The 19,080-nt window shown below is 52.1% G+C and overlaps 2 protein-coding genes across 2 annotated transcripts in view; one reads left to right on the forward strand and one right to left on the reverse strand.

The window, feature by feature from the left end:
* Window positions 1-8,602: 8,602 nt before the first annotated feature.
* GMORB2_7732 (uncharacterized protein) lies at window positions 8,603-14,089 on the forward strand (the record flags this gene model as incomplete). The annotated part of the gene is made up of 5 exons (XM_035469697.1): window positions 8,603-8,663; window positions 9,250-9,295; window positions 12,678-12,976; window positions 13,073-13,854; window positions 13,985-14,089. 5 exons carry the CDS (start codon window positions 8,603-8,605, stop codon window positions 14,087-14,089), a joined length of 1,293 nt encoding a protein of 430 aa, XP_035320791.1.
* A 3,811-nt stretch (window positions 14,090-17,900) lies between these two features.
* The window catches only part of GMORB2_7733 (fructose-1,6-bisphosphatase I), a gene marked incomplete at both ends in the record, with an annotated part of 1,347 nt that continues 167 nt past the window's right edge, over window positions 17,901-19,080 (reverse strand). The window contains 2 exons of the mRNA XM_035469698.1: window positions 17,901-18,031; window positions 18,124-18,908. Of these exons, the coding sequence (XP_035320792.1) occupies window positions 17,901-18,031; window positions 18,124-18,908 (916 nt within the window). The remainder of the gene's footprint in view (window positions 18,032-18,123; window positions 18,909-19,080) is intronic.

Raw genomic sequence — 19,080 nt, forward strand, 5'->3', positions numbered from 1 at the left:
AGTATTAATACTAATTAAACTGCGAGTACGGATTACATATTACCAGCAGCATGTATACATGTATCCCGAAGAAAACAGGGGTATCGGAGGCTACCCAAATAATATATGGAGAACCAGAACAACGAATAGATATACAGATTATATATATATAATATATATATATCTGTATACTCGTATATATATTCAAAAATGTCAAACCAAATGGCGCGCGCTAATCAGTCTTCCCTGAACCTACCTGCCCCCCCCCCCCCCCCCCCCTCCTGCCCAGTAAAGCCAACACATGGTCATGTTTTTTTATTTTTTATTTTTTATTTTTTTTCATTTTTTCAATTTTTTATTTTTTCATTCTTATTTTTTTTTGGGGGGAGGGAGATTGGAATACCACCCTCCTTGAAATTGAAACTTTCCAAGTGTTACAGCCCTGTACCAATTTGGGGGGCCGTGAGGATCATTCAAATTGTTGGTTGAGAGGGGAATTCGCTCCAAGAGAGAGAGAGAGAGAGAGAGGTACGACCGACCCGCATTAGGAAATCGCCGGACGAGGGTCATCCATCATCACCATGGATATTGCCGAAACCCTGCATCGATGCCGTCGTGTTGCCTGTCACACCAAAGCCCCCCCCCCCCCCCCCCCCCCCCCCCCTTTTTTTTTTTTTTTTAAATTCTTCTTCAACAGGAGAGAATAGTATCATCATTATTACGACTAACAGGAGTGAAACCTGTCCATAACCCCCGCGCATCTTCCGTTCCCCATCCCATCGGCAATACTTGATCCTTTTACAACTTCACAAGGACTCGGGTATTCGAAGAAAGCGTCTTTCTTTCTCCCTCTCTCCCTCCCCCCCCCTCCCCCTTGTATCGGTCAGATGGGGACTCGCTTGGTTGTAATAAAGATACGTGTACTCGTAGACCTAGGGGAGGCAGGCGTGTCAGGTTATCTGTACTATACGTGTACGGAGTTACTACTGCCACTACTACTACTGCCATTACTACCATTGCTACCGTTGCTACTATTACTACTATTACTACTATTACTACTATTACTACTACTACTACTACTCTTGCCCCACAGCTCTGAAATCCGACTTGACTAGTCAAGTTATTCGTCGATAACCGGTACCGTTACCGTTCCCCAACTTACTCTATACCTCTTCCCCTCCCCCCCGGTAAATGAATCAACTTGCAAATCCCAACCTCTGTCGATACTAGACTCTAGCAGCACCAGTAGCAGCAGCAGCCGTACTAGTGCGAGTACGTATATACGTACAGGCTCAACGACAGTCCATGCAATACGTTCCATCGTTCCATATGCCGGGCGTCGCTTGGCTTGCATAGACGCCACGCAACTGCTCGCCTCGCCTGGCCTCCTCCCCCCAGTCACCCACCCCTCTTCCCCATGACCCATGACTCATGACCCATGCTTCTCGTTCTTGAGCCAATGCTGTGCTGTTTCCTGTCTGTACCCGGTTTCCATTCATTTCCCACCCAATCGAAAACGATTAAAAAAAAAAAAAAAAAAACAGACCTTTTTTGGAAAGGGGGGGGGGTTGTTGGTATGGTGCGCTAGCAGTACCCTGTAACCCGATGCCAACTTGGGTCTGGGGGGGGGGAGGCGAGAAGGTGCTTGAACAGGAGGATTTGCCGGAGATAAGGAGAAGAGGAAGATCAAGTTCCGAGAGGAGTCATGTGTGAATATGTGTGAGTATGTGTATGCGTGAGTGAGTCTTGTGTGTATATATCTTTTACTCCGTAATATGTAATGTTAGTGATGTGCGTTGGCAGAGAGGGGGAAAAAAAAGATGCCGGCCATCTCAATCGGGGTTGATGTTGCTCAGTATTACGACCTGCTGTCCGTCTCAGCCTTAGCCTGCCCTCTTTCTCCTTGGCAGCTTTTTGCCACAGGCTACCGCGCTTCTTCTCTCTCCTCGAACGTCTTTGGTACAGCCGGAGGAGCTAAGCAGACGGCGTGCGCGAATGCAGGTCTGGTATGTTTCCTTGCTTCAAGGTTGGGAAGGATCGAGGTGCGTTTATCTTTATTTATTTATCTTTAATTTGATCGGATTGGCTGTTGAACCGCCGTAGGGGTGGGGGTAGTAATAGTAATAAGTAGCAGTAGTAGTAGTAGCAGTAGTAGTAGTAGCAGTAGTAGTAGCAGTAGTAGCAGTAGTAGCAGTAGTAGCAGTAGTAGCAGTAGTAGCAGTAGTAGCAGTAGTAGTAGTAGCAGCTGTAATAATAGTAATCGACGACAGCCGGAACGGGACAGAATCGATGGCTTGGTCTGAATAACAGTAGTCTGTACTCGTACGATGAAGCTACTCGTACTCGTAGAGAAGACCATGGCATGGCATGGCATGTCATTGTACCGTACCGTATCGCATCGCCGTCCCCCCGTATTACTCTGCTCCCGGCATTCGCTCGGCTCGTACGAGAGCCGTTAACCTCTGGTCCATCTTTGAGTCTCTCTCTCTCTTTCTCGTCATGTGCATCTTGATGGTCTACTCGTACCTCGTGGTGGTGTCAAGCATTCCTGCTAATTCCTGCACGGCGCACACACTCGTCCTGCTCGGTTAGACGCTCGTGGGTGGTGGGGTCTGGTCCGTTGTTGCATTCGGTCAGAATCGTATCATGAAACCGGCGCGGGCACAGACGCAAGTTGAGGCAGCACAGCTGGCGAGGCTAAGTCTGCCGTCACCACGGTGCTTGATGCGAATGGCGCCTTGATCTTTCCTATCCCCCCCCCTCTTTGCGTACGAGACGGCTCGTACAGGTACAGACGCCGATCCACATCATTGGAGATACGCCATCAACCGGTACGAGTACAAGGCAGCGCCGCGCCTGCTGGAAGGAGTGGGATGCCGCGCCTCCATCGAGGGACTCGCGTTGGTTCGGGAGGGGAGGCAGTGGAGATGGGCTGGATTTCTCTAGGCAGCCATCGAATCATCTTGGTTGCAGTTCTGCGCGTCTCTCGGGGCGTGGTTCGGAGACTGGAGGCGATGGTGAGGGATCTGGCTGGGTAGAATCCGGCTCGCAATGCCGGTAATGCTCGGTGGGCATCCTTCTTTTCTGGCAATATTCTGTCTCGACGTGCGTTGTGTGTCGAGACAGACGGCTTGGCAGCGGTCGCTCCTTCCAGATGCTGTCGGCCTGATCTCGTAGCTCCTGCCGTCTTTTCTGCATCGCGTGTCCTCTGGCTTGTGGTTGGTTGGTTGGCTGGTTGGTTTCTTCCTTCCCTAGACCATACTCGTACTTTCTTCTTCTCTGGGTCTTGCTGCGTTGTGCTCTTGATCATCAACTTGTTGCCCTCTTTGGTTTCTACGCCTCTCTCCATCTTGGCTGTCTGTCTCCATGTCACGTATGATGTAATCTACTGTCCTTCCTTCATCTCCTAATCTCTCTCACGACTGTCTCTCCGTCTTGTCGACACACACCCCACCCTCCTTGGTGGCTGCTGAACTCCGCCTCGCTCCCCGCCTGGATCTCGCTTCTCACCGTGACTGGTCGCCCTGGTGCGTCCTGGTCGGGCGGTGCATTCCCCCCCCTCCTTTCACCACCCCTGTACCGCCATGCCAGGGTCTCTGTCCTCGCCATTTCCCGCCATTTCACCTGCCAAACTCTGCTCCCGCACCAAAAAGTGGCGGGGCCTACGAACAAGTTTTTTTAGCCACCCAGGAACCCTGTTCGATTTCTCTGTGCCCACCACCAACCAAGATGGCAAACACTACCACCCATTTACAGCCCTCGACGACTTATGTATGTGTGTTGCCGCCCTCTGTCCCCGTCCATGCCCCCCGCTGGTGCCACATCTCTTGTTCTTCCTGTCATTCTTCTTGTCTTTCCGCTCCCGAGAGCGTCGAAGGGCAGACGTGCAGACGATGAGCAGCGTGATGCGCACGCCCAAAACACAAGCCTTCTCTCCCTCCCCCCTTCTCTTGATGAAACGACATTTGCTGGCATTTCCTGGCCTGCGTGGTTACCCTCGCGGTAGGTACGACGGCCCCCAAGAGTCCTCCCACCCCTCCTCCTATTCATCTTCTGCAGATTAACCGCTCCCGCCAGTCTGCACGCATGCACCGCCATGACCACATCCGCAGTCTCGCGCCGCTCGTACATGCAGGTGGTTCGGGGACGGGGACAGAGACATGCCAGTGCCGGGTGACTCAACCTGGCGGCCACACCTGCCTTGGCTCACGACTGCACGCCGCGCCGTAGTATATCCCCAAGGCGTGCGGTCTTGCCGAGAGGGCTGATTTCTCATCATACGAATGGTAAACGATTGCCGCTCTTTTTTCCCTCTCTGCACGGGCATCCCGTGCAGTGATCATGGAGCGGTACCCTGAAGGACTGTCGCCTGCACGGCTGTCCGAGTACGACGTCGGGAACAAGACAGGAGGCAGAATAGATGGGACGTGGGCTATGGGCCGCGGCATACGATCAGGAGACAGATGCAACGGACAGATGCGACGGTGCGAGGCCAAGGGAGGAGTCAAGGACGGCTCCTGCCTGGTCTTTCAGCCCTACAGTCATGTACTCGTACAACATAGCTCGCGCAGCCAAGGCTAACGACACGCCCAAAAGGTCGAAACACACACCCCCCTCCTCCAACCCCCCCTGCTCACTGGACCTTACAGTTAGTCCCCCCAACACTGTGGTTCACTGACTTTTGACCTGTTGAAACGAGGGCGCTGCCGTCGGACAGCTGACACGTGGAGGTGCACAGACAGAGATGGGTGCGCTCTTCTGTGCACCCAGGTGATATGAGAACCTTGTCTCCGAAGCTTGAATTGTACGGGACTTTTTTCGGGACGGCACGATGAAATCATTGACTCGACTTGACAGTCCTACATGATGATAATAGCAGTACTTGTATAGTACTATTACCAAGTATTACTACCGAGCACTACCGAGTGCTATCGAGTACTACTAGCAGTACATATATACACTCGTGGCGTGTACAGGGGACCGGCAGTCCTGTGCTGCAATGCGATAAGAAGAAGAGGAAGAAGCGGGAAAGAAGAGAAGGGGAAAAAAAAGGTAGAATGGTGTATGCGTTAAAGCATCTGATTTCGCCTTTGGCTGAGACTGACCAGATATATCTGTGCAGATGATGGCCGCTCCATATTACCGAGGCGGAGGAGGGAAGGGGGGGGGGGTTGTTGAATAATGATGATGTACCGATGAAGGGTAGAGAGGAGAGGGGCGGCCGCTAGCCTGAGTGCCGTTATTGTCAGTGTCAGTGGTTTGATATGCCAGCCGTTTCGGTCAAATATTAGCGGTTCAGCGGCTCAGCGGTCCAGCGGTTCAGTGGAGTAGACTGCTGAAAGTGGCCGGGCGGGAAATTCCACCCGACATTGAGTAAGAGCCGTATTATATACAGAGTATCTTTATGATATTATTATTACCAGCCTACCAGGTTCACCTACGAGTACAACCCAGGTCCGGTCCTCATACGATGAATGGGTCTGTGGCCCAGGACAAGGGTTCGACGGGAAGGAATATGTTACGACGCAGGTGGTATTGCTTGTGTTCTCGAACTCGGATACTCGAACTCGTATCCGCATCGTACAATGATCAGTAACCTCTCTCCTGTCATGTCGCCATCCTGTATGGGAAGACTCCTTCTCTCTCTTGGCCGATGACGGCATAAATGATGATGCTGCATGTTATAGTAATACTTGAGTATATATATATATATTTGCGGCATAGTCTATAGGTAGGACGGCAAACTGCGCCACGTCTCACTCATTCCTTCTTCTTTTCTCTTCTGATGTAAAGACGTACTCGTACATGTACGGAGTTGAAGAGGGAGAGAGAGCAACACTCGATATTATTGAAGAAAGGTATGACGGAACATTCCACCATCTCATCTCTACAGTCGAGTATCAAGTATTACTGCGTAATAGTCATATCCATTGAATGCATGGAGTACATGAGATACAGAAACAGAAGCATATACAAGCTCTGCCCTGAGTGAGTTCCGAGGATGTGTCTCTTGACGTATGCATTCGTGCGGTGGTGGTTTTCGAATCCTTGCCTCCCCCTCCCCCCCCACCCCTGCAGATTGTCTGTCACGGTAGTTGGGTGTGATGTATCTCAAAATCTGTGCAAGTACATGTAGGGAGGGTATGTCATGTGAGGGTCGAGGTTGAGGATCGAAAGACCAAAGTAGGGGATTGATGAATTGGAACGGAGTAGACGATATTGACTTGGGAATTTTCTTCTCAATCTTCAATTTTCAGAGTGTCTTGAATCTGGAAACAGTATCTTCATCTATTGGACATCAAATTGAAACAATGCCGAAAACATGCATGACCTCGAAACCATGCTGTACATGTACAGATAACTACGCGGATATCTCCAGCTCTGCAATATGTAATCTTTCGGAGTAGTAAGGCAGATTTTCTGGCAACTATAGACAGGGCCTCGTGATAGGTCGATAGACGCCCCCCCCCCCCCCCCTGTGGGTAATCGCTCAAGAAAGATCCCACATGTCTCCGGACTTTTTCAAAACCACCGGTCAGGGGGTGGAGGTAATTGTACGGTATGATTGGAATGATTACTCTCCTCTGTCTATCTGGTAAGTTCCGTACGACAGATTTTTTTTGTCATTTTCTTTTTCTCATGTATGTTGTCGGGGAACATTGTCCCCTGCAGTAAGGATGCGTCGGGAGAGATACATGGTCTTTTTTCTCTCTCTCTCTTTTCCTTCCATGTTTTCATCTTTTAATATTCTTGCTTATTTATTTATCTATATATACATTTCAGATGCATTTCCCTGTTCTTGTATACATGGTTCCATAGGAACCTTTTGTTGGGGGCGGAAGAGGTGAGAAGAAAAAGAGAGGAGGCGAAGTCAAGCGATGCCGAAGGGGGTTTTCCACATCACATCATAGATCCGCGTTTGGGGGTTTCTTTCTTTCATTCTCATCATCTTGAGATTGTCATACATGCATGATATACGATATATCTATATACTCGTACGTTTTTACATGTACTTGTAGACGTGGCGGTGCTCTGATGTAGATGGAATCGATTGCCGGATTGGGTAACTGATTGCGCTGTGTCTTCAATCTTCTCTCTTTCTCTCTTCTCATCGCTCAGTGCCTCTTTTTTCCCTCCGCAAGTATCTCATTCCGCCATCACGGCCGGTCGTGCTGTAGACCAACTTTTTGAACGCCATCACCTCTCATAGCTAGTTGTCGTCATCCTTCCCATCCCATTCACAGGATTACTAGTAGATATACGTTTCGATAGACCTCCATGAATGCCACTGCCATCCCGAGACTATAAGGCTGAAAGAGAAAAGAAAAGAAAAAAAAAAAAGAAAGAGGGAAAGGCTGAGAAGCGCATGCCACAATTTGCCGCGCTGTGTAGGGAGGAGTTGACGGGCGGGACTTGGGGTGGGGAGGTCTGAGGTGACTGTACAGAGAGGTAGGCAGGTCATTTCCTGTCCCCCCCTTCAAGCCCGGCAAGTTGAGAGATGTGAGACTGGCTAGACTGATGGATGCATCTTCTTGCTATCCTGGCGTATGCGTGCGCGCGCTTGTTTCCGTTCTCGCTCGTTTTTTCCAATCCTCGGGTGGTAGGGTGTGGCTCCCGGTGGCATCTTCCGGTATTATGGCAACGGCCACCACCAAGGTACGATGACGGAACGCACGCACACACACGCCTACCCTCCACAACCCTCTCCTCCTGTCATGAGACAGAACCAGAACCCTGTCAGCAGCTCTCTCCTCTGCTCGCCTTATACTGAATAACGGTAGGGTGTTTGCCGTGTAAGCAAGACAACCCCCCCCGGGGGCCGGCATCAAGGATCTGTGTACAGATTAGTCTGTAGATGGTAAAAAAATAAAATAGAGAATTGAATGGATAAATAATAAGAAAAGGTCCCCATAATTCCGGGTAGGGGGTTCGGCATTGCTACGAAGGAAGGACCTCGTGCGAGGTGAGATGTACGGAGTAGATTCGCGTTCAAGGAAGCTATTTATGGATTCTGTCGTGACCCCCGGACCCTTGTCCAATGGGCTTATTGCCGTGCCACGAGGGAGGGGGTAGAAGCCTCAACCTCTAGCTCAGCCTGCATAATCACCACGAAGACGTTTTGCTGCTGGTACTTTTTTTTTTCCCTTTTTCTTTTCTCTTCTTTTTTCTCTCTTCTTTTCTAATTATTTTTCAATTATTATTATTTTTTGCAAGTAATGCATGTATAGTTACCGTTGTTGTTCTGATGATCATGGTGATATCAGTGCAGCTGTGTGTACATCATATACATTTGGGGTCAATCTTTCTTCTCCTTCTTTAGTTTTCAGGGGGGGGAGGGGGGGGGGGGGGGGGATATATGGGGGCCGTGGCTTAGACGTCTCTTTTCCCACTGATCTTGTCTTTTTCTCTTTCGTCTTACTCTGTTCTATTCTACTTATTCTTCTTTCAAAAGACCGACCTCGTACGAGGACGATGTTTCCGTTTTATGTATAACGTATATTATGTCTTTCTTGGTCGTATACTTGGTCCGCGCAAAAGTACGTGATTGGTCATACCCTGGCTGTATAGGCGTACATGGTATGTGTAAATTGTAATCCGTACAAGGCATATCTCTAAATCGCACATGGCATATGCCTGCCTATCGACGCTCCCGCTCCCGACAACCGCCAACGCAGTCAATTACTGTATGTGGTTGCATGTCGCGCTCCAAGGCAAGTGTCGAGCCAACAGTCAACCAGATCTGTCATCGTCTTTTTTTCCTTTTCTTTTTCTTTTTCTTTTTTCTTTCTTCTCTTATTCATTTTTATTTCTATTTTTACTCTTGTCTGTTTCTTTCCTGGGAAATCTTCTACATGTCCGCTTGCTTTCAAATCAGCAGGACCATTATTCATCCAAGGAAGCATGGCAAAACAAAGTGTCGGGAGAGAAACCCCCCCCCCCTCTCCCCCCCGGATGCTGCCTGCCATTACAAATCAACACTAAAACGCACCCCTCCCCTCTCCCCATCTTCACAGCAGCGCAGGTCATTCGTCTACATATACGTGTCCTGCCCAAGATATGACGCTGCTACTGTATATGTACAGAGTACCGGTACGACATGAACGCGCAGAGAGGAGAGAGGAGAGAGAAAGAGGAGAGAGAGAGAGAGAGAGAGAGAGAGAGAGAGAGAGACCCATTTTCCGGGCCATCCCCGCTCCGCACCCCCTGTCAATTTCTTTTCTGAACTTATAGCGGGACCGCAACTTGTCCCCAGCTAATATCCATTGGCAGGGGTGGGGAACGATGTGGTGGGGTACGAGGCAATCTGCACGAGTAGGTGAGCACCGGTGGCGATGGGAGTGCTGGTTCGAGGGGAGAAGAGGAGACGAGAGAGGGGTAGCGAGGAAGAGTAGGAAGAGTAGGAAGAGTAGGAAGAGTAGGAAGAGTAGGAAGAGTAGGAAGAGTAGGAAGAGTAGGAAGGCATGGCGTCGTGCGAGAGAATAGAGTAAAAAAACTTTCTTTCCAAGAAATTTGGATCGATACTTGTCACCTCTCTGAGGCGGACAAGAAAGAGCGGGCTTGTTGAAATCATGATACCGCGACACGTGCTTGACGATCCAGGACCGGGGTGGAAGTGCATGAGGCACACACACACACACACACACGCACGCACGCACGCACACACACGGGGCGGGCCCTTGGGATGAGCTGGGAACAGGGCGACCAAACGTCGACATGTCTGTCGATGCCCGTGTGTCCCTCTTGCCTGCACACTGCTCTTCTCCACGGTGCTTCGACAGCAGGCGTCGCTGCCAGCCCATAGGTGCGACGTGCAGAGTCGGGTAGCATCCGACCCTGTCACGAGTCTTGGGAGTCATTGCTGAGCGTCCAATTTCTTTTCCTCTTCTTTTCTCTCTTCGTCATCATGCTATCGCTCTTCTCCTTCCTCTTCCCCTCCCCCTCCTCTCCAAGATGACACACAGAATGCGGGAATCAACAATGATCTACCTGTCTGCCTGCCTGCCTGTCAGGGGGGGGAAAAAGAAAAGGAGAGGAGAGAGAAAAAAGAAAAGAAGAGGAGAGGAAGAAAGAACCGGTTGCGGGGATCGACATCTTCACCCGAGTGCTAGAACGTCAGAACATCCTCCGAACCCCCTTTCCGTTCTCCATTCATGATGCTGTTAGATGATGACTGCTCAGCCATCCTCCTCTCCACCCACCAGCCCTACCGTTGGAGACTGCCGAGTAAGCAACAAGCCACAAGCTCTCCGACTGACACTGACAACTCAGGAGGGGGAACAGGAGGGAAAAAAAAAAAGAAAAGGGTGAGCTATTACAGAAGAGAAGAAGAGGAAGAAAAAAAAAGAAAAGATAGAGGCGGCCGCCACCGTCCCTTTCAGAGATACTTGTACATGTAGTTCTAATCCGTACCTTCAACCTCCCTCCCCCCCCCCCCCCCCCCCCCCCCCCCCCCCCCCCCCCCCCCCCCCCCCCCCCCCCCCCCCCCCCCCCCCCCCCCCTCTCCGCTCCCCTTCCCTCGAGTACAGGCGGGAAAAGGGGGAGATCCAAGTTATACGGGGAGCGGGTTCATCAACACGCCTGGGTGACTCGAAACAGAGGGGGGGGGGGTGGGTAACGTCGATCTGGGAAAATGGCGGACCTCCTCTGGTGAGCGGCGCAGCAGGGCTGACCCATAGGGCCAGATTGGCTGCGCACGATATCCGAGCGCTGCATCACAGAAGAAGGAGAGTTGAATGTGTACCTGTACTCGTAAATTGCAGGGTGTGAACAAGGGGGTGTGAGGAGGGGGGGGTAGGGGAGGAGGAGGGGAGTTTACATGCGGAGTAGGCCGTTGCGCATGGAGTGTACTCGTACTCATACTCTCCCCAGCAAGGAAGATGTGTATCAGGACTGGAGAGGTAGGACAAGGAAATAGAAGGCACAGGAAAAAAACAGATTTATGAGAATGGATAGAATAGGAAAAAAAAAAAAGAAACAACCAAGGGAGTCGGACGTCGTAGCAAGTACGGAGTCGAAAAAGTGAGGTAGTAGTGGTTGTGGGTTCATAGTTAAGGGGGGGAGGGGGGTAGACCGAACACCAAAACTCAGGAATATCTCGACTGGCGGAGTATTCCATGTAATTTAGTATTTAGTCCGGATTCTAATAGACCGAGTGTACGGAGCATATGTACTCCGCATGTCATTTTCTTCTTCTTCATCCGTACGAAAGATGTCCAAGTAGATATGCGGGCCTCGTTCGTTTGGCTTCTCTCTCTCCCCCCCCCCCCTTCACCCCCATCTTCGAGTCCATCTTTTGACTTTCCGACTGCGTCTTTTTATATCTTCTCACGGACATCGACTCTTGTATACAGAACAGCACTAGCACTGGGGAATACGGGGAAGCGGGAATTGGGACTAAAATAACTCCAACTTGGGGACGAATCAAAAAAAAAAAAGTACGAGGGATGCTATACAGGTGATGAAGTACAGATTATAATACACATTACAACGGTCAGGACGGTACGTATCGGGGACTCTAGACCCACAAGTCCATGTGGGAGGGAGGGCGTGAACTTGGTAGAGAGGGCAGAGAGAGAGTAGAGAGAGAGAGAGTAGAGAGTAGAGAGTAGAGAGTAGAGAGTAGAGAGTAGAGAGTAGAGAGTAGAGAGTAGAGAGAAGAGCCAGGTTGCCTATCCTCCTCCTTCCTGTCCCACCCCCTCCCCCCCGGCCGTTGCAACAGATGCCAGCCGATCATACATTTCTTCTGCTCTTTTCATTGTCTTCTTGTTGTTATTTTTCCCTTTAACTTGTATCCGTCCATTTGGAAGACGCACGCCCCTCCTCTACACACCCGCCGACGCCTGTTTAAATTATTTATTTTATTTTATCTTTTTTTTTTTGACCTACCCCCCCCCCCCCCCCGCTCCCCCCCCCCCCCCCCCCCCCCCCCCCCCTCCCCCCCCCCGACGCCTGTTTAAATTTTTTTTTTTTTTTTTTTTTTTTTTTTTTTACCCCCCCCCCCCCCCCCTCCCCCCCCTGCTCCCTCCTTCTCTTGCTCCCAATGTTGCGGCACTGCACGCCAAGCGCTCTCTCGTCGCTCTCTCTGTCTCTCTCTCCCACACGCACACACACACTCGAGGTCGGATGCTTTGCTGATGGGGTGCAGTAGACTTGTAACATTGTAGCTGCTACCAACACTGCCAGTAGTTGGCAGCTCTCTCTCTCGCTCTCTCTCTCTCCGCCTGCATATAACAGGATGCTGGGGGGAATCTTTATTTAACCAACCGGACCTCCTCGTTTTCCCTCCAATATCTTCCTATTTTCTTCTACTTTTTTTTTTTTTGACCAGCAAGTCTTCTTCTTCTCTTCCTTCTTCTTTCTTCTTCCACCTGACTCTTCAACATCAGGTCAGACTCATATCAGACTTGTCTCTCTACCTCTCCACCCCGATCGTTATATAACGAGGATCATAAGCAACCAACCTCTCTTGCCTGTCCTCTTCTCTTCCTTCTACTCCTCCTCCCCCCCCCCTCTCCTTCATACACGAGGAATCGACATACAGCCGTTTTCTCTCTGCAATCCACCTTTTCTCTCTCTCTGTCTGCGTGTGTGTATGCGTGCGCTTCCTACTCAATCATCTCTTGTTCTCTTATATCATAAGCTCTTTAACAAGGAGAGAGAGAGAGAGACAGAGAGACAGACGAAGACGGATATTCTAGACAGAAAAACATGTCCTGGGGTCAACGCAACACCGCCACGGGCTTCTGCAACTACCAGAACCAGTCCCACCAGGAGTCCCAGCAGGACCGGAACAGAATGCCTCTCAGCTATCAGACCCAGTTCGCCCTGAACCAGCCGACTCCCTCGGCCAACCCCGCTCCCCCGCCCCCCCGCCAGTACGCCCACGGAACCAGCAGCGCCTTCAGCGCCTCCGCCAACCCCGACGAGGACTGGACTCAGATCTCCGACCTCGCCGAGCGCAGGAGGATACAGAACCGCATTGCCCAGCGCAACTACCGTACGTCAGCTCCTCCTCTCCCTTCCCCGTCTGCACTGACTGCCGCGCGCGCGCGCGCGTGAGACCGGATGACTGACCTCTGACTCTCACGTGCAGGCAAGAAGCTCAAGAGGCGTCTCGAAGATCTCGAGCGTCGTGCCGGCTCCCCCGAGGACGCTGCCAAGGCCCCCGACGAGGCCGCCGAGGAGGAGGGCGGCTCCAGCACCGTCGTCGTCGGCGGCCGCCCCGGCACCGGCAAGAACCTTTCATCCTCATCCTCCTCCCCCTCGTCGTCGTCGTCGTCGTCGTCGTCGTCGAATGCGACCAAGGCCAGGAACGGCACGGCCAAGAGGTCCAACGCCGGTAGGAGGGCCATCCAGCAGCAGCAGCAGCAGCAGCAGCTCCAGCAGCTCCAGCAGCTCCAGCAGCCGCCGCCGCCTCCGAACCAGTACTCGCCTCCCCCCCAGAGCACAGACATGCCCAGTTGGTACGACGGGGCCATTTTCGTGCGGGACCAGTCCGGCACGCCTCCCCCCTCGATGATGGAGACGGCCGGATATACCGCCTACGGCTCGCCCAGCTTCACGCCCGCCGACCCCTCCATCTACGTTTCGCCCTACGGCGGCGGCATCCCGTCACCCTACCCTGCCATGCCCGTCAGCAGCCCGCACTACATGGCCGCTCCGGCCATGATGACCACCACGCCACCGTCCACGTCCGCTTCCACCTCGAGCAGCACGCTAACGCCGCCCATGGCCCCCATGGCCAGCTTCTCCGACCCGGACCAGGGTGGCTTTGCCGACAGCTACGCTTCGTACCACATGATGGGCGGCGGGCTGGATGCCATCCACATACCCGCCAGCTACGGAAATCACGCCAACGGCTACGACCCCCTCAACGTGAGTCCCACTGTGCTTTTTTTTTCTTTTTCTTTTTTTTTCTTTTTTTTTTCCTTTTTGGTTTTCTCTTCTCTGAGCGAGAAGAAGAAGGAGGAGAAGAAGAAGAAGACTGACACCTCTTCCTGATCAGACTCCTCCCCTCTCCAACACCCTCGACCTGACCAACTGCCCCGACAACGCCTACGAGTATCCCCACACGCCCCTCTCCATGCCCGAGTCCCCGGAGTGCTACTAGCCTTCCAGCTACAACAGTAGTATCGACGGTAACTAGTGAAGAGCTGAGTAAGATGCATTTCACTCCTCACCTAAAGGCAAAAAAAAAAAAAAACCCACAAAAAAAAACATACACACACACGACTATTACTCGATTTCAAGCACGGCTTTATGAGGATCATTACACACAGCATTAGGAGGACGAGGAGGAGGGCTCAGCGAAAAGGACTTCTCTTCTCTTCTTGCTTTTCTTTTTTTTTCTTGCGTGATACGCATTGGGTGACATTTATACCCGATATTCTTTTGCATTCCTGGGGAGGAAGGGTGTGAGGGAACACACGAGGATTTGACATATATACGATGGTATCTTCTCTTGATTTATCTGGGAATCTTTTTTTTCTTTCTCTTTTTTGTTTGGCTTCTCGGGGAAACGGGTTGGGTCATTGTCATTGGTTTTGCCTGGTCCATACCCCCTTCCCTCCCTGCTATCATCAGGTTTCTTTTTCCTCCTTCTCTTCTAGGAAGCACGGTGTTTGGCGATAGATCTTGATGGAACGAGAGACTCTTCTTGTTTTCTTCTCCTTTTTTTGTTTTTTCCTTTCTGGTTTACGTGTTTTTCTTTTCCCATGTGTGTCTTCTGTCTCATTACAAATGGATCCATGATAGATTATTCCCCTCTCTCTGACTTGGTCAACCTTGTACAGTCCGCCGGATCCATTGATCCATCTGCTCCGTATGTCTACGTATGCTGGCTCAACCTTGCCGTCACCCGCAAAACATCAGATGACGTGATAGACGCGAGACGAGAGTCTGAATCTGGGAGCAGCAGGGACTTGGACAGCCCCCTCCCTCTCGGTGTATGTAGAACACACACGGCTAGCACTCCACAGTAGAGGGAGGGTCCGTGCTATACCCCTCCCCTCCCTCCCCTCCCCTCCCCCCCGTACTACCCGTATCCCGTCGGGATGAGATGCTCGGACGGACTCGGATGGACCTGGATGGCAGATGTTGTGACGGAGTTTACAAGAACGCGCTTGTTTCCGACTTACACCGGGTCTGGCGGGTGTGTGGGGGCGTGAGCCGAAAGAGGGAACAACTCGATACTTTCTATCGAGTCGAGCGTACATGAATTCTCGGGAGGGGGGAATCCCGGCCGGGGAGGGAAATGGGCTGATTCCTAGTAAATCCGAAGTTCCATAGCATATCAATACGGGGTATTTGGTATAGTACGGAGTTTGCGGGGCAACGGTGATAAACGGCGGAGTATCAATGTCCAGGTATGTGATTGCTCGAGAATGTCGGAAGACGGGATGGGATGGTCATGTACATGTAGTATCAGTAATACCACTAAGTGGTCCGTGGAGTTGGATAATACGACTCAAGTCCGGGATATACCGGGAATACTAATAATCATAATGATAATAAACAAGAACAAATTGTCATGGCATAATACATGGTATCAGCGGTAGATTGCATGGGTGGAGCGGAGTCCGTTTCAACCCGTCTCTGTCAAAAAGTTGCAGTTGGCCGTCCCGGTGGTGGGTGCGGGAGTTGCAGAGTCGGGAGCAGAGCCGCGTTCACGGGGAAGAGGAGGACAGGTGATGGTGAGTAAAGCTACTGATGTTGCTGATGATACGTTGCTGGTAGACCTCACGGACAACGCACGGGTACACCATACATGTATAGATAGCTAGGAGTTGGTCTCGTCAGTTAGCTGAAGGAGGAGTTGAGCTGTGAGGAGGTCGGTAAGAGGAAGGAAAACGTGTGCGGCTGGCAAAAAAAAAAGAAGAAGAAAAGAAAAGGAAAGGAAAAAGAGGAAGAAAAGTTGGCATTATCAATCATATATCATTACATGATGTCATCATTCACCAAGTGACCGCATTCAGGGACCATCTACCCCCCCCATCTCCTGCGCACGAGCATGCATGTACTATAGCCCTGCTAGCTGCATCACGCACATCAACCAGCGACCGTTTCTGGAGAATAGGTTGACCAGTCTTATACGGGAACAATGACACGATGCATCTCTCATAGATGATGGGATTCCCATCGGCAGCAAATGGACGACAGCATCAGAGCCGGGACCAGCATCTCCCCGTCTAGACATCAGCAAGGTCGATAACACAGCCCCGCTTCCACGGCCACCACGACACCTCCACCCTCGGAGGCGCAGGCTTCGCACCTCAGCAGTCAGCCACCGGCCAGGAGGATGACGACGACGACGACGACGACGGGATATGGGACCTCTCGGCCTTTGACGGCGTGTACATCCCCGTAGGGGGTGGGAGTCGGCATGTTCGGGACGACGACGACGACGAAGACGACGGAGAGAGCCGCGATGATGATACTGGCCAGGGCAGCATGCAACTGCACAGATGCGTCATCACGCCATCCAGGGACGGTATTCCCGGTCGTAGACCTGACGGGAGGAGAAGGAGTGGTCTCGTGTGGGGAGGCTACGTCTGCGCTGCGGCAGGGTCGGGACCAGAAGGATCAGGCGCAGAAACAGGAACAGACACGGGCGCAGGCAATACAGGGAGAGGTTCGGAGGGTTGCGGATTCCCCGGGGGGAGGGCCTAAGCCTACGTACCGTGGGAGGGAGATGGATATGAATGGTGGGAAAGCCTCGCTGGATCTGACGTCTGTCAAGAGTCTTGGTTTCATGATGAGAAGGTCAGTTTTTCTTTCTTTCTTTTTTCTCTTCTTTTCTTTTTTTCAACGGGCCTCCTCTTCTCTTCTTTCTTTCCTTCCTTCCTTCTTTCCTCCTTTCTTCTTCTTTTGAATCACAAAATTGGTTCTGACAGAAACAATGTGATGCTGACGGTAACAGCGGATAGTTTCTTCGATCAACAAGACGGCGATTTCCACCTGCTCTCTACGCTGCCGAGGCCAGGAAAGAAGAGGACGTCAAGGGGTATCAGGCGCGGTGATTGGCAAGGTTGATACACGTAAAACGACCGAGCATCATCTTCTTCGTGAACAAGCACCAGAGACTCTCCTCACCTTTCCTTCCCCTCTTACCCATAACGGGATCAGCCAACAGAGGCAGAGTGCGCAATGAGCCTAGACCGTGAACGATCCTACGGCACATCTATCTGAAGCACATGATATATACAACATGCGATGCGACGATCCCTTGAGTTTCCAGACACACAGAGAGGCCCAGTCTTCTCATCCCCTGGAGACGAGTCACGAGATGATCTGCCGTCAGCCCTTTGCCGTCGTCATGTTCCCGGTACCACGGGCGCTAGCTAATATGATGTATTGAATAGTTTTCCCTCGTTTCAAGGCTCATGAGGAGCAAACAGATTCTACAGTAAGCCGAAGATGGAAATTAAATATCGCGACTCTTCTCAAACTTTACAACCTAAGTTTACAAAACTTTCACAATCCAAGGGGGAAAATGGGTGGGGTAGTAATAGTCATGATAACCATAATACCATGATAGTCATCACGATGCTTTCTCGGAAAGCGGCATGGCTATCCTTGGCAGATGGAATCATTGAAACTATCAAGTCCATCTTGCTCGTCCTCATTCGCGCACCCTTCTCCAGAATACTTGCCCTCCCCTCGGGTATGGGTTTTGGCCAAGAGACAGGCATGCAGAAAAGCTTACTCCAGAATGTTTTAGTTTTTTTTTTTTCCTGTATTCTTCTTCTTCTTGATTGACCGTTGCCTAATCGTATTGCCGGCATCTCCCGTGATTAGCATCCGCAGACGAGACGAGCCGAGATCAGTAAGGACGAGTGCAGACACGGATGGCCATCACAATACATGTACAGGAAATAATGCCCCTCGCGCAATATCGCCTCGGTTCTCTCCCTCGACGTCGATTATTTGTGATGGGCCTTGACCTTTTCGATCTCATCATAGCTACCCATGTAGATGCCGGAACGGTCGTGGATGTGCTCGGGTGTGACTTCGAGCATGCGCCTCATGTTGCTGTCGACGGCCTGACCACCGGCTATCTCAACTGTTAGGATGGGTGCGGGATACGTGTAGGATGCCGTGTCGCCTCCTCCTCCTCCTCCTTCTGCCATCGAGGGATCGACTTACCATTCTCAAAGATCATGGCCATGGGCGCACACTCGTACAGGATACGCAGCTTCCCCTTGGGGCTCTTCTTGTCGGCGGGGTAGGCGAAGATGCCGCCGTAGAGGAGGGTACGGTAGGCGTCCGCGGCCATGCTGCCGATGTAGCGGGCGCTGTAGGGCTTCCCGCCGTCGCTCTGGGGCTTCTTGAGGGAGTCGAAGTAGGCGTTGGTCTTGTCCTCCCAGTAGAGCGAGTTGCCCTCGTTGACGGAGTAGATGGCGCGCGAGCGGGGCAGGCGCATGTTCGGGTGGGAGAGGATGAACTCGCCGATGCCATTGTCGAGCGTGAAGCCGTTGACGGTGCCGCCCTTGAGCGTCATGACGAGCTGGGCCGAGGCGCCGTACATGGTGAAGCCGGAGGCGAGCAGCTCGGTGCCGGGCTTGAGGATGTCCTCCTTCCTGCCCTCGGAGCCCTCGGGCAGCTTGTGGATGGCGAAGATGGTGCCGACCGAGACGCCGGCGTCCAGGTTGGAGGAGCCGTCGATGGGGTCGCACGCCACCGCGTACCGCGCGCCCTTGGCGTCGCCGAAGTAGATGATCTCGTCCTCCTCCTCCGACACCAGCAGGGCCACCTTGCCGCAGGACCGCATCGCCTCGATGAACAGGTCGTTGGAGATGACGTCGAGCTTCTTCTGCTCGTCGCCCGTGATGTTGGACGACCCGGCGAGGCCGGTCAGGTTGACGAGCGTGGCGCGGCGGATGTAGTAGGCGATCGACTTGAAGGAGAATTGGAGGGCATGGCAGAGTAGCCTGGAGTTGCCACGCGTCCGGCGTCCTGCGTGTCAGCTGATGCAATCAATCTCCGGGTCCATTTCCTCCTTGTCGCTGCCGTGCTGCTCCTCCGCTGCTGTGCTGCTTGCTGCAGGACATGCTGGAGGACATGCTGGAGGACATGTTGCTGGGGGGCCGGGGGGAAGGGGGG

Source organism: Geosmithia morbida (assembly GCF_012550715.1).
Source record: "Geosmithia morbida isolate 1262 chromosome Unknown scaffold_9, whole genome shotgun sequence".
NCBI classification, from domain to species: Eukaryota; Fungi; Ascomycota; class Sordariomycetes; order Hypocreales; family Bionectriaceae; genus Geosmithia; species Geosmithia morbida.